Consider the following 12,360-nt stretch of genomic DNA (forward strand, 5'->3'; position numbering starts at 1 on the left):
CTGAGTCCCTTTATTTGTCCTAAGGCAACACGACTGTCCAGAAATGATTAAAAACCAATCAATGAGCTTTGCCAAATAAAACAGCCTGAATCTACTCGCAGAACGGTTTTCTGGCACAACTCAATACTGACGTTTGGTTATCATTATTTGAAAGTTGCATTTTGAGACACAGCTGTGAGGTAAACAGTTCTCTTTTTCTTAGTTTTGGTTTTGCAAGGACTCCAAAGCAGGTGATTTAATTCACAATGTGCACGGGCTGACACTGAAGTCCACAAACAAACAAACTGTTCTTTTTCACTGGGAGCAAAATGTGGTCAGGCAGCAGCGCGGGTTAATTGGGCGTGTCATGTACTGTACATAATAGAAGAAATCAAAGCCGTAGTTACAGTTATCACTTTGATGACTGGAGTGATGGTTAGGAGGCAGAATCTATTATACTGTATGCCATGGTACATTCTTCCATCTAATGATATTTAAAACATTTGGGAGACAGGTTGGCAGTTTGGCCAAGACACCCACCTTGATATATGGTGAATGTGCGACTGAGTGACTTTTCCCATGTATTAGCTTACCAATATCACTGCAGATGTTTATGAACTCCACAAACACACAGCAGCTCTTGTGCTTAAAACCAATGAACGTGTCAGGGAGAAGGGTCTGAACACACACCGATGGAGGGGCAAGTGATCAGTGGAGCTCCACTTTTCCACAGGAAATGACGTCACCCCAGCAAGACCAAGCTATCGTAAACTAATCCAGACAAACCCTAAACCTTACCCAAATCCTAACCATAAAGGGATATTTCAGGATTTTTGACATATGGCCTCAGTTCCTAGTTATCCAGAGTGTTGCTGGTACCTGGAGATATTTTTTTTGTAATTCATGCAGTTCTTATGTTTGAAGAGTTTTGTGGTGCTAGGCTGATGCAAGGCTAGCGCATTTCTATGGTATCAGCTAGCCTGCATTAAAAACAGTCTGACCCGCTCCACAGTGCACCTGAGGCAAATCACTTATAACGCCAGACTAATCATATAAATGTCTGTGTCGATAGAATAATTTTAACCATTTTGTATTTAAAATAACTTATATTTGAGCAGCATCAGCTTAGTGTTTGTATAAGCTACGCAGCGGCGGAGTGATCTGCTAGAAAATAGTCCCTCAAAATGCGATCATTCATGTGATGCGAGGTCAGTTATATTCCAAAAATTATTCTATGGACACAGACATTTATATGGTTACTCTGGCGTTATAAGTGATTAGCCTCAGGTGCACTGTGGAGCGGGTCAGACTGCTTTTAATGCAGGCTAGCTGATACCATAGAAATACGCTAGCCATGCATTAGCCTAGCGCCACGAAACTCTTCAAACATAAGCAACCAGCAACACTCTGGATAACTAGGAAATGAGGCCCTATGTCAAAAATCCTGAAATATCCCTTTAAGGATAGTGGAGTTTATTAAGGCCGTTTTATTGCGATTCATTTAAATAAATGGTAAAGAAACTGGAGCTGACATCCGTTCCTGTGGAGATATGGAGCTCCGCTGATCATGTGACTCTCCATCGTAATTCATTAGATTACCAGTTTCTGAGAAAATGTGTAGAGTGGGCAAAGATCCGAGGCACTCCAATGGTAAAAATGAAAGTCCTTTGCTGTTGGGCAGTCTGTGAGGGACAGGGGAGAGATGACAGAATTGCTAGTGAGCTTGTTTACCTGTAACATGTCTGAGCCTTGAAACCAGAAATATTACTCTGGAACTTCATTAAGTCGTATATCCTGACAACACAGATGTAAATCAGTGCCCTTAAGTCTGAAACCTTCCACAGCTCCATTAACGCTTCCCTCCTGTATATATACAGCGTGCTCTTGGTCGTCTTGCCCTTCCCCATCACTCATCCATGCCTGTGCGCGTATCAGCCACCCTCGGACCCCCTGCACACAAGAGCATAATGGACTTTTATCGATTGTTCTCTCGCTCCTCTTTTCGTCTCTGCGCACCAAAAAGAGCCTCTTACGAAAAGTGGAGGATCATGCTTTTTTTTTTTTTCTTTATGACTTCGGTATTTGTGTGTGAGTTGGCAGCAGAAAGCAGTGTGCGCTAAGTAATAATGAAGGCATTCAGGGAGACACTTTATCTGCTGCCACATGTGAGACATACTGCAGGTTAAGGTTGTACTTCACTGTCCCCATAGAGTAATGTGTCCTCTGTATTTGACCCATCCTTCAAGGCCACATGGGGCATTCATTGTTACAAGTCTCGCCCCAAAGTCAATATTTAGTTAATGTGAAGTAGCATCAGACCTATACTTCAAGGCAACTTTCTCAGCCCCATTAAAAGGGTGAATTTTTACTTTGGCAATATTTATTCCCAGCTGCTCTTCTCTTCTTTTAGAGTTAATTTCCTTTTATGGTATTTTTAGTACAAGAGCGCTTAATTAGCCACCTCCTTTCCAGTGACTATGCTTTAAACCGTATTCACCCAATGCGTGTGACGTCACGCCCCCCATTGGAACGCCCCTCCACTACGACAGACGTCAAAACAAACCGTGCGCGGCTAACGAAGAACGAAGTTTGTGTGAAAAACTAGCCAAAGTTGCCCTGTATTTTGTTGATTTTTGTTGTTGTAAAGATGGTCATAGCTTGTTGCGCGGTCGGCTGCGTGAACAGACAAGGGTGTAAGCCCAATTTATCTTTTTATCACATACCTACTAATCAAGACAGAAGGCAACGATGGATAGCAGCCATCAATCGTAAGGACTGGAAACCCTCCAAGTATTCACGTATTTGCAGCGAGCATTTTTTACAAGGTAAGAAGGTTAAACGTAAATATATTCCATAAGCAAGAAGACACAATCATAGCGTGTAAAAGAAGGTTAAAGATAATAAGCAACAATCAGTAACTGAAATATGTCCCTACAGATGCTTTGCTAAGTGCAGCCGCATTGGATTTGTTTGTTTATTTCGTAACGGACTATCAGTATCAATTATAGTGCATGTGGTTACATTTGAATTGTTCTTAGTAGCAGTAAACCATGGATCTATTAGTGGTTAACACACTGATGATCACTAAACTACTCATTTATTTTACCAGGAGAGAAGAGCCAGGACCCCTTGTCACCTGATTATGTGCCATCTGTATTTGCCCACACCAAGTCTCCGGCCAGAAGACATGCCCTGAAGACTCTCCAGAAATATGGTATCAGGCAAGAAATAAAGAGAAAAAGGAAGCTACTGTCATCTCAAAATGAAGACACTGGAGCACTCGTCAATCTCACTGTTGAGGCAACTGAACCTGAAGAGAACCATGAAAATGAAGCTAACATGTGTGAGAATGACACTTCCAATGGTGATGTGATGTGCCAAACGGACCTCAGTGCAGAGTACATTGAGGTACTTCAGAGTGAGTGTCAGGTTCTCCGAAGTGAGACATTTGCACTGAAAGAGAAGCTAAGCGTACACCTCCTTGAACAAAACAGTTTCAAAAACAAAGAAAAACTAAAAACACTTACAGGACTACACAGGTATGAAGTGTTTATGGCTGTTTTTGACCTAGTAAAGCCATTCCTCAAAGACACTAAACACATGACAAGTTTCCACCAACTGCTTATTACCTTAATGAGACTGAGAGGTAATTTGATGGTTTCACTTTTGTCTTATCTTTTTGATGTTCATAGTTCCACTGTTTCCAGAGTTTTTACCAATGTGATTAATGTACTCAATGATATCCTTGTACCAGCATGTGTGGTATGGCCAGAAAGGGAGCATGTCGAAACATCTATGCCTATGTGCTTTAGAAAATCCTTCAAACATTGTATATCAATTGTAGATTGTTTTGAGATATTCATGGATAAACCAAAAGATCTGAAGGCAAGGGCACAGACATACTCTCAATATAAATCTCACAACACCATGAAATACCTTATAAGCATTACTCCTCAAGGCGTAATTTCCTTCATCTCAAATGGCTGGGGTGGACGCACTACAGATGCACACATTACAGCTAACAGTGGCTTTTTGGATCACCTTCTACCTGGAGATGTAATCCTCGCTGACCGTGGTTTCACAATCCAGAACCAAGTCGGGCTGTACTGCGCCAAAGTTGAAACACCTGCGTTCACACGGGGCAAAAAGCAGCTGGGTGCAGTTGAACTGGAAGACAGCCGAAGACTTGCAGCAGTCCGCATACATGTTGAGAGGGTCATTGGACAAGCACGCTCAAAGTATAAAATGTTGCATGGACCGGTGCCCATTAGTCTTTTGACCAGCGACGATGCAAAGTACACTACTTTGGACAAAATAGTGAGAGTAGCATGTGCCCTAACAAACCTGTGCCCTTCTGTTGTGCCAACTGATTAACAATCATCTTGAAATGTTTACTACACATCTACTGTACAGTTAGTAAAATGAAATCAGAAGAAAGAAGAAAGTGCAAAATCTAATTTATTTGTGTACTGTAACTTCACACATCAATAAATAAAAATGAAATTGAACACGTGTGTTTTTGTAAAACAGGTAACATTGTGCAAGAACTGCAATTATTGACATATAGACAGTAAACAGTATATTCCAAATATAGACCCGATCAGTTAATATCTTACTATTTCAGCAATTAGTAGCTAAAACAAATCGATTTTAAAACCTGAACTATGAATACATTTTTTACAAATAGGTTGCGTTCACATTATGGAATTCTATTTCAGATGGAGGGTAGGTGTCAATACAACAGAGAGAAACAGTTTATGAAAGAAATTCCCAAAAAGAATATGTCCAAATTCACAGAGGGTTCTCCCGCTGAATCAGTGAAGTGCGTTGCTTTGTTTTGTATATTACCTTGTCTGTCAGCAAGACATGTTTAAGTTTGTGCTCCATAACAAGTATATGGTGAAGAGCTAAAAAAAATAATGAAAACAAACCTGACCAACATCTCGCACGTGTTTTTGAATATTGTTTCTCCACTTTTTTACGCCTTTATGAGGAAACTATTAGCCCATAGTTCATATGTGTTGGATGATATGAATTTGAACTTTGTGACAGTTTATTTTTCATGTGAATCGGCCCAATAATTACAGATAAATTGGCAATAAACTATAACAAAAAATGAACAGTTACATTAGTTACTGCCAACAAATTTTCAGTTGCCCTCCATGTGACATATCAACATTCTTAAGAGCCTACAGTTTAATATTGAGGTGAACACAACCTATTGCACAGTCTTAACACAAACCACTGTAAACAAGCATGAAGAGAGCTATTATAAACTTGTCTTTACTATTCCTTCTCTCCCACCACTGACTCTGTGCTCTGTGTGGTGTCTGATAGTTGCATTTCTGGACATGTATATATTTTGGCCAATAGCTCAGGTAAAATTGCTGCCCTATAGAACATTTCTACATGTTGCAATGCTTCTGTAAAGAAGACACTATCAGGAATAATCCTTTGTAAAAAAAAATCTGATTCAGACCACACCATGAAGTCACAGTACATTCGCTCTGTCACAAACAACTGAGTTTGCACCTGGTAGTAGTACGCGTGATCTCTGCTCAGTGTGTAAATCCCATTTGTGTTGTCAAGGCAGAAATGCTTCTTGTCTGCGGCACCGAGAACTCCAGCACCTTTGGCACAATGTGGACACTTAATCTCCAAAACACCATTACCACAGCAGGTGCAGGAAAGCAGTGCATCTGGAGAAGCTCCGAGGTATGGCCATCGAGGGTTGATGTGCAGTCCGGAGTCACAAACTCTCAGGTCCTGATGCTGTGGTCCAGCGATGGCTTCATATGTCTGCCTCGCTATTTTTTCATGTTCGCATCCCCATCTAAACAAGAAAACCAAGTTATTATGATTTCAACCATTTCCTTTTATACAGACAGAAGAGAGTTCAATTTAATGCTTTTTAATGTCATTTCTTAGAATTTGCAAACATTTCATCGAAAAGAGGAAAGATAATTGTGACTTCTATGTAAAAAAAAATCGGTAAATTTCAGCAAAAGCATGTTTTAGACCATCATTTTGGTATTTTTAATGAACTTATACAGTAAAATATGTTGAGTGATGTCATAATTTTTCCATAAATTAAATGCTTTTGAATGACAGCCTTGATTTTGGCTCAATACATTTTTTTGTACCCGCAGAAACCCTGTTCTCAGTATTTAACTACAATTTTCCTATAAGCTCCTGAGACCGTTCCCTGAAAATGTCCTTAACATTGTAACACGTGTAAATAACCATCCATGGGAGACCCTACCAGGGGCACAAAGCCCCCAACAACAGAGCTCCAGGATCATTTGGGTGCTCAAACCCCTCCACCACGTTAAGGTGGTGGTTCCAGGAGGAGACGTATAAATGTGCTAATTCATATTTGATTTGAAAGATGTAAGCATAGTTTCACTATAAAAACATGTCTTGAATGTTCGTGTCATCATACACATGCCTTGTTGCCACTGTCGAAAAGCGGCCCTGGTTGGGATAACATATCTGCCTAATCAAAGATTTGGAAGGATTTGTAGGGTCGGTTCTTGCTGCTGATTTGAACCTGGACGCTGTCACCCTGCCACCTCTCATGTCAAACCATAGCCTGGACTGTCCCTGTTGCCGTGTCTCTTCCTCTACTTTTACTGCCTACAACATTCAAAATAGCATTAAAACAACAATCGCAAATCAAATTTCAGTATATATAGCGTTGATTAAGAAAATCAGTTACCTGCTCCTGTGTGACTTCCATGTTCATGAATTCCTCATCACATTTCACCATGAGGTCAGAGGCAGACAACCCGCGGTTATGAGACTTGTATAACTCTGTCAGAGGCTTTGGTAGTTTGAGAGAAATCACCTTTGGCACGAACTGTTTACAGTACTCTGGCAATACCCTCAGGAGGCCACTCTTCTCTGATGCTGTTGGGGCCGCATTGTCCAGATCTTTATAGAATTTTTCTATGGCAGCCGTAGACACATCTCTTTTCGCTCTTTTCTTTTCAGGTTGTCTTGTATGGGATTTGGTGTTTGTGTCATGTTTCTTGGCTGGATTTGAAAAGTTAATTGCGGTTGCTTCTTCATAAAGAGCTTTGCCTGTTTGGACAGGAGGAAGGCCCCACTGCCTAGGTCCATCGGTGCAACTTTTATCCTCTAAACGTTTCACCCCCGAGTCAAGTGCGTAGAGGAGCGCTGTGACATGAGAGCACACTTCTCCCAGACCTGCTTTGCATGTGCAGTGGCCACACATTACTGTTCCATCCTTTTTGACCGACACCCAGGGCTTGAGAGGAGCTTCAGACAGAGACTGACTGTGATGAACCTGAAATGATAAATAAAAGAGACTTTATATTGTTATAGTGGTGGACAGTGTTAGTCAAGTTTCTTAAAAAATGGAATATATTCTAGATTAGTAGTTACAGCTTTACTGTTTGTATTACATATTCCTGTATTAAAAATGTAGCCGAGTTACACTACATTACAAAAAATTGCAAAATATAAACTGAATATAGTAATGAAGCCACCGAGCAAAAGTACAGTCAGAGATTTCCTTTTCATGCGCTTTCCTCCATTCTCTTGTGTTTTGTTTAGACGACATTAACTACAGGCTGCAGATCTTATTCACCAGTGTCCAACTTGTTTGGCATTTTTTCCTTCATACATTTAAAAGCTCTTGTAACTCGAGTTACTTGAATTGTAATGACTAGTATATTCCTGTATTTTGTATAAGTAATAGCTATGTTATATTCCTTAGTTTCTGAAAAAAGTTAAACAAAATTGTAACTCGCTACTTTTGTAATACGTTACCCCCCAACACAGTGCACATGCTTATCTGTGGGTTATTGTAAAAATAATATTGATCCAAAAAGCCTAAAGGCGTGCGTGTTAACACATATACTGTAATTAATAAGCATTGATTGAGTAGGTCTTACCTTTGCCATTATGAGATACAGTGTCCCTCCAGTGTGACAGTAGCATCTCGTCGCGGTGACCCAGCCAGCAACAAAAAACTGGTAAGCGTCAAGACTTTTATAAGCTTTTAAATCAGCTCCAGTATAAGGAGATACACCGTTTACGACATAATGGTATAAATCATGAGGGGTGAATTCTGGCAAAGTTGGCGATTTGATCAAATCCGTAAACAAGGCAGGAGCGAGAAGGTACGGGTCTGTTGGCAAGCTAGCTATCGCTAACTTCTGTATATATCTCTGCCTGTGAGTCCCGACTAAATGTGCTACTTCAGCTGATAAGTCCACCGCGCTCGGACTTGCTGAAGCCATGGCTTTATCTCCAAAACAAAAACAACAATCGCAATCCTGGATCTTTCCCTCAGTGTAACACTTCCGTCCTGACTCCCGTCGCTCTCCGTGACGTCCGTTCCGGCTCAGTCACATGATCACGTGACTACACGCAACGGGTCAATAGATCTTTTTACAACAGGCCCTTTTTCTACTAGGAGTTGGCTGATATTTACAATACTGTACATGTGCTAGTATACTGACTCAAGAATACCACCATGATAGCAGAAAAGAAGATAGTGTAATGGTCTGGGGATGGACTTCAATACATTTTTCCCACAAAGAACACAAAATGCAACGACAGGTTTTGGTGAATAGAGGGAACCGAGAGATCACTGTCAAAGAGTTGCGACTTTACTAATCTTTTATCGAGCGCTAAGCTGTGTTGAACAGACGTCTTGTGCTATGGCAAATCTTTACTACAGCGAACACGCTACGAGCTCAAGGTCTTGATTAATCTCATTATCTATGACTCCACTTTAAGGCATTTGTGTCTCGAGTGGCTCTGGTGATAGCACTAAAATAGCTACAATCTTACACTTGACTTTGTACTTTTGTCTAACCCAAATTATAAAGTGAAATCTTCTCAGTTACTCATAAAGAGGTTTTATAAAGTTAGTTTGATAAATGGAATATGAACAGATGTGTTGATAACTTGGGGAACGCATTCATTTAGACTTGTATTTGCTCCTATGTCATAATGCCACGGTCACGCTCTCTCTGTCTTTATAGGACACAGAGATCCTGAACACAGCGGTCCTCACTGGTCGGACGGTAGCCGTGCCGGTGAAGGTGGTCACCGTTGGAACAGACGGAGCCGTGGCTGATGTTACCGAGTCAGTGGAGTGCAGATCCACAGATGAACAGGTCATCAAGGTCAGTGGGCCGTGAGGTTTGAGCAGCTGACTGTGAACGTGTACAGGCACAAGATGTCGGAGGGAGGGCTGGCTTAACGCCCGAAACGCCACGACTTGGTGCAAGCAATAAAACTGTGGGAGCTAACTTGAGCGGTGCGGAACTTTTTGTTTTCCTATTCATCTCTTTGGGTCCAGCATGCTCGCTTTAAACCCTGGATGTGTGCGCCTGCTCTACTCACATTCTCTGATCAAGAGCTGTCTCAGAAATCCCAGCTGATTTAAAGCAAATCAACTCCTTGAGACAGAGTTCATCCAGTAAACCTATTCCTTTCAATGTTGGGAAGAGCACAGCAATAAGAACAGTGGGCAAATGAAGCAACCTCTGCACAAACAAATGTACCAGCATAGCAGGGGAAGCAGCAGTGGCCACCAGTCAGCTGTACATCTCCATCTAGGTCACCAACCACACATTTGATAATCGCAAGGTCAAAATTCACGCTAAAGATGGTTTGATAGAGGAGTGGGCAATTCTAGCACAGGCCCCGCCTCAACAGGGGCGGGACTAAGACAGGATTTGTCTCCTATAATGGACTCCTCAGATCAAGGGAATGACAGGCCTTCGTGAAGGCAAAACAGACCTTCACACCGTCCAGTTTTGGCCAGGCCAGAATGAAAAGCATTCTAATTAGTTAAACCGTGAACAAGTGCAGTAGGTGATTATAGCAGGCCTTACATTCTGACTACAAGAACAAGAAAAAGCTTCTGAAGATAGAAGAGCGACATCTTCAACTCAATCATCCCAGTCCAGCTGACGATTTGAAAAACCTTTGCATATTGTACAAGTCGTTATTTAGTTCTATTTTAGGGGTGATTTTTCTTATTTCAATGCCTTGAAACACAATGAAACAGACATAAAGTAACAGTTTTGTTAAGCATTTCACTTGCAATGAGAAGCCGCTCTTACAATGATTTATGAAGCTCGGGGGTCCTTGATGATATCTGTCTTGTAGCATGTCCATAACAGATTAGGCTAAAGGAAGAGTGCACGGGAGAATATTATGAACTTGTTCTGGATTGTGTGAGAGGATGTGATAAGAGCCTTTTGTTATGGAGCGGATGTGTGTGTAGACTCTATGCAGATCAGATAGAAGCACAGACACAGATCTCTGAGGGTTTAATTATCCAGTGAAGTAGCACCACACACTGCAATACTGACCTCCCCTGCCAAGCCAGTACCTCTTCTCTCCAAATCACTGATTTTCAATGTTTTGAGGAAACAATTGCTTTTGTCAGATAAACATGTTGGGCCTCATTTACTAAGCCAGGTGCTAAATCGTGAGTAGCTCTAAAAATGAGCAAGTGCTATTCTGTGGTCGTGTTGCACCTGATTTACCATGAGAAACATGAGGGTGTTATGAGTGCTGCAAATGTGAGACTGAATGGAAGTGAGTTTACTGAGTGAACACAATCTGTGCTGCTGACTGAGCACCTTTGAGTGAACATTTAAAAAGTGATGGATAAGTGACAGATGTCCACAATAAATAGTCATTACATATATTCAAAATAATGATAATATTAATACTAAATAAACTAAATCATTTTTCATTTAATTTATTCATTCTCTTTTCATGGAGGATAGGCCTATATATTATATTGGTTCCTTCATGCCAACCAGCTTGGACTTCAGCTGGAGAATGATTTTCGGAAGGAGAGAGCACTTTTCTCTCGCTCTGTGGAGCCCGCAGGTAAGGACTCCTGCAGTGCAAACGTCCCCATCTTGCCCCCCATACGGGTGCGGGTGGGCGCGGGACTGAAAAATCCTATACACTCAATCAGTCTTATAAAGTTTGTAAATCAAACTTTAAGAGTGAAACAGGTTTTTTTTTTCGTTTTTTGCATAGTAAACATTTTGGAGAAGTTGTCCGGGACATTTGAAACAGCTTTGCAAAGAGTTTTATATCAGTGTTTGTGAATTCTATGCTTATGGATGTGTGACTATTAAAGGGACTGGACGGAGTTTAAAAATGTTAAAATTATGCATTTTCCTCCCCCTACATGTTCCAGCCATGTCCTAGTGTGTACTTGTTCACCACAACTGCCTCTAAAATCCTGCACTGTCACTCAAAAAGTTGTCGGGTCCATGCCGTCATGCACGAGCTTAATGTAGAGACTGCAGTTACGCGTATGACCTGAGGTGGCAGTAGCGAGTGTAAAAATGTAAACTTCCATCTAGTCCCTTTTAAGAGGAAACAATCTAGAAATTATACCTAAAATGTAACAGTACAAATTACTGCAACAAAACTTATTTCAGAAGTGATATGACATGAAATGAAAGTTTCCATTTGCAAGTAGTGGCCCGTCACTCTTAGTTCTTAATTAATCTTCATTAATAATTTGATAAACATCTGAACAGCTGAGCTGACACACACAGCAAAACAAACTGGGGAAGATATTTTACACTATATTGTTAGAGATAATGTTTGTTTGATGCATTTCAACTATGACAGAACTTGGGCCGTACCTTAAGCAATTTAACAGGATTCTGTCTTTGTTTCCTCATTCCTAAACTAATTTGAACTGTAGTCTATGCCTTGCTCACTCTCTCTTTTGGGACAAAGTGTCTTTTAGAGGTGTAAGGTTTGAGCAGCATCTTGCCAGACTGCACAGCAACAAGTAAAACATGCAGACACATCATGGAAAGGGTTGGAATTGTCAGCCATCCTCCTGCAACAGAATTGTCTTCATTTGAAGATAAGAAGAAAAGTGGCCACGTGACCAGCTGTTACTGAAACAGACTGGGCTGCAGTGTTTGTGCTTCAGGGAGAGCCATACAAGCCCTGGCTAATTCCATCGCATGTTAAAATCCATGAAATAGCGTAATTCTTACTTTTACTTTTCTTACTTTTACTAATCGGTCATATTTAGTCATTTGGACCGAGGTTATTCTGTGAATTGAAGATTTTTTCGCTTCATCCAAGAGGCTTTGAATATTTTTAGTCAGTTTTTATAGATTGGATACAATATCTAAGATCCTGATGACATCTAGATTACGATGGCATATCTAAATAAAAGTATGCAATTGTTCGAAATGTATTAAATGTCCAAAACGTGGAACCGACTGCATCTCAAAGTAATGTGTATACTGTCCATTACAGAGATTACTGCATGTACTGGTTCTTCTTAATATCTCTGTCATGGAAGTCTTGTCTTTAGAACAATATATTGTGAAGAATCTATTG

General features: G+C 40.7%; 1 protein-coding gene and 2 long non-coding RNA genes across 3 annotated transcripts in view; 2 read left to right on the forward strand and 1 right to left on the reverse strand.

Annotated features, from left to right (window-relative positions):
- The window catches only part of LOC306982739 (transmembrane protein 132C-like), a 180,473-nt gene that overhangs the window by 152,646 nt on the left and 15,467 nt on the right, over nucleotides 1-12,360 (forward strand). Inside the window, exon 6 of the mRNA XM_079582565.1 lies at nucleotides 8,997-9,140. Coding sequence (XP_079438691.1) covers nucleotides 8,997-9,140 — 144 coding nt within the window. The remainder of the gene's footprint in view (nucleotides 1-8,996; nucleotides 9,141-12,360) is intronic.
- LOC306983007 lies at nucleotides 2,706-3,499 on the forward strand. The gene is made up of 2 exons (XR_013794252.1): nucleotides 2,706-2,804; nucleotides 3,089-3,499. It is a non-coding gene; the product is annotated as an uncharacterized lncRNA (long non-coding RNA).
- Nucleotides 5,115-8,322, reverse strand: LOC306983005. Its single transcript, XR_013794250.1, has 3 exons — nucleotides 7,899-8,322; nucleotides 6,698-7,288; nucleotides 5,115-5,812 (listed from the first exon to the last, which is right to left on the reverse strand). It is a non-coding gene; the product is annotated as an uncharacterized lncRNA (long non-coding RNA).

The sequence above is a fragment of the Gobius niger genome, assembly GCF_951799975.1.
Source record: "Gobius niger genome assembly, chromosome: 2".
Classification (NCBI taxonomy): Eukaryota; Metazoa; Chordata; class Actinopteri; order Gobiiformes; family Gobiidae; genus Gobius; species Gobius niger.